The 1359-nt window shown below is 36.9% G+C and overlaps 1 protein-coding gene across 1 annotated transcript; it reads right to left on the reverse strand.

Moving 5' to 3' along the window:
- Positions 1 to 344: 344 nt before the first annotated feature.
- LOC105555874 lies at positions 345 to 1343 on the reverse strand. The gene is made up of 2 exons (XM_012002919.1): positions 1202 to 1343; positions 345 to 1115 (listed from the first exon to the last, which is right to left on the reverse strand). The coding sequence occupies exon 2, from the start codon at positions 1082 to 1084 to the stop codon at positions 473 to 475; it is 612 nt and encodes a 203-aa protein (XP_011858309.1). The 5' UTR covers positions 1085 to 1115; positions 1202 to 1343; the 3' UTR covers positions 345 to 472.
- Between the last annotated feature and the right edge of the window lie 16 nt (positions 1344 to 1359).

Here is a 1359-nt window from a genome sequence, read left to right on the forward strand (position 1 = left end):
AAAAGAACTTCTATACGCTGTGATGATCTCTAAGTGAATGATAAATATTCTTTGGCGGAAATATATGAAGACTTTCAAACGTAAACAAACAGGGACTACCGCACCTCTCCGCATGCAGGGATGGGTGGGGGTGGATCTCGGTATACGTGAAATATTACAAACCTATATTATTATTTGTAACCTTTTTCAGCCTGTATCTCCGAAACTGTTTGAGTCCCCCCCTTATATATATATATGAAATGACTCGGGAAGACATCCCCAACAACATATTTAAAAATAAAACAAATCGGAGAGGAAGTCGCTTTTATGCATAATTACCAAATATAATTTTATGTATGTATCCATACGGTGCGAATTTCTTCTTTCCGTTTGCACACTCTCCCTTCCACAGCATATTTTTCCCCTTTACCATAGTAGCATTTTTTAATTTATCCCAATCTTATATGTATGGGTAGGAAGCAGAAGAAAAATGTTAGTCAAACAATAAATTTTTATTTTCAATTATAGATTTATCGTTCTCATCTCGTTTAAAAGTCTCAGCAATAATTTCATCTACGACATATGCTATTAGTTCACAATCTATGGCCGAAGATTTGTCATACCAGTTGTGCAGTATTCTAACTGCATCGTCTCTTTCGGCACCGATCAAATTGCCATGTAAGCAGCTCACAAGTTGATCGAAGCTTTGATCTATTTCGCCTAACTTGTCACACAGTTTGCGATATACGTGTCTGACACAATGTTCGAGTTGGAATAAAAATAATACAGTTGATACTTTTATATACATGCAAGTATTGTTAAATGTTAGCTTTACAATTTTTCCGCCGTACATTGTGACGAGTTCTAAAACTAAATCGTTAATATGCATCGATGATGATGGCGATGACGCATCTGCTGTTTTCAAGAGCTGCTCAATTTCTGCGCGTTTCTTGTTCAATTCCGTCCACATTGAATAATCTAACGCCATCCGATTTCCGCGATTGTCGCCGAGAATGATTTCCACATAGGATGCACCAGATACCACGCAGATTCCAACATCCAAGTATTTGTATGCAGTGGATGTCAGGGCGAATCTCCTGCTCATGATACGAGGCGTGTAGCAAGGTTTATCGGAACTGAAAGAATACATAAAGTAAAAATAATTACAATCAAATGATGAAAAGTATGAACGAATATACGATAATTTCATGCTCGTACTTACGCATCATGTTGTTTCTTGCACGAAACAGTTTTATCTCGAGAAACGGATGGTGTATAACTTTGAGGAATGGATGGCGTATAACTACTTTGAGGAACATACGGCGTGTAACGACGATTGCTAAAACAGTTTGAAAAAAATACAATTAAATGTGGAAAAAT

The sequence above is a fragment of the Vollenhovia emeryi genome, unplaced genomic scaffold, assembly GCF_000949405.1.
Source record: "Vollenhovia emeryi isolate VEMERY1.0 unplaced genomic scaffold, V.emery_V1.0 DF949298.1, whole genome shotgun sequence".
NCBI lineage: Eukaryota > Metazoa > Arthropoda > Insecta > Hymenoptera > Formicidae > Vollenhovia > Vollenhovia emeryi.

What these genes read in the sequence shown, in the direction of transcription:
- LOC105555874 (XM_012002919.1), bottom strand. Translation starts at nt 1,084, where the DNA reads ATGAGCAGGAGATTCGCCCTGACATCCACTGCATACAAATACTTGGAT.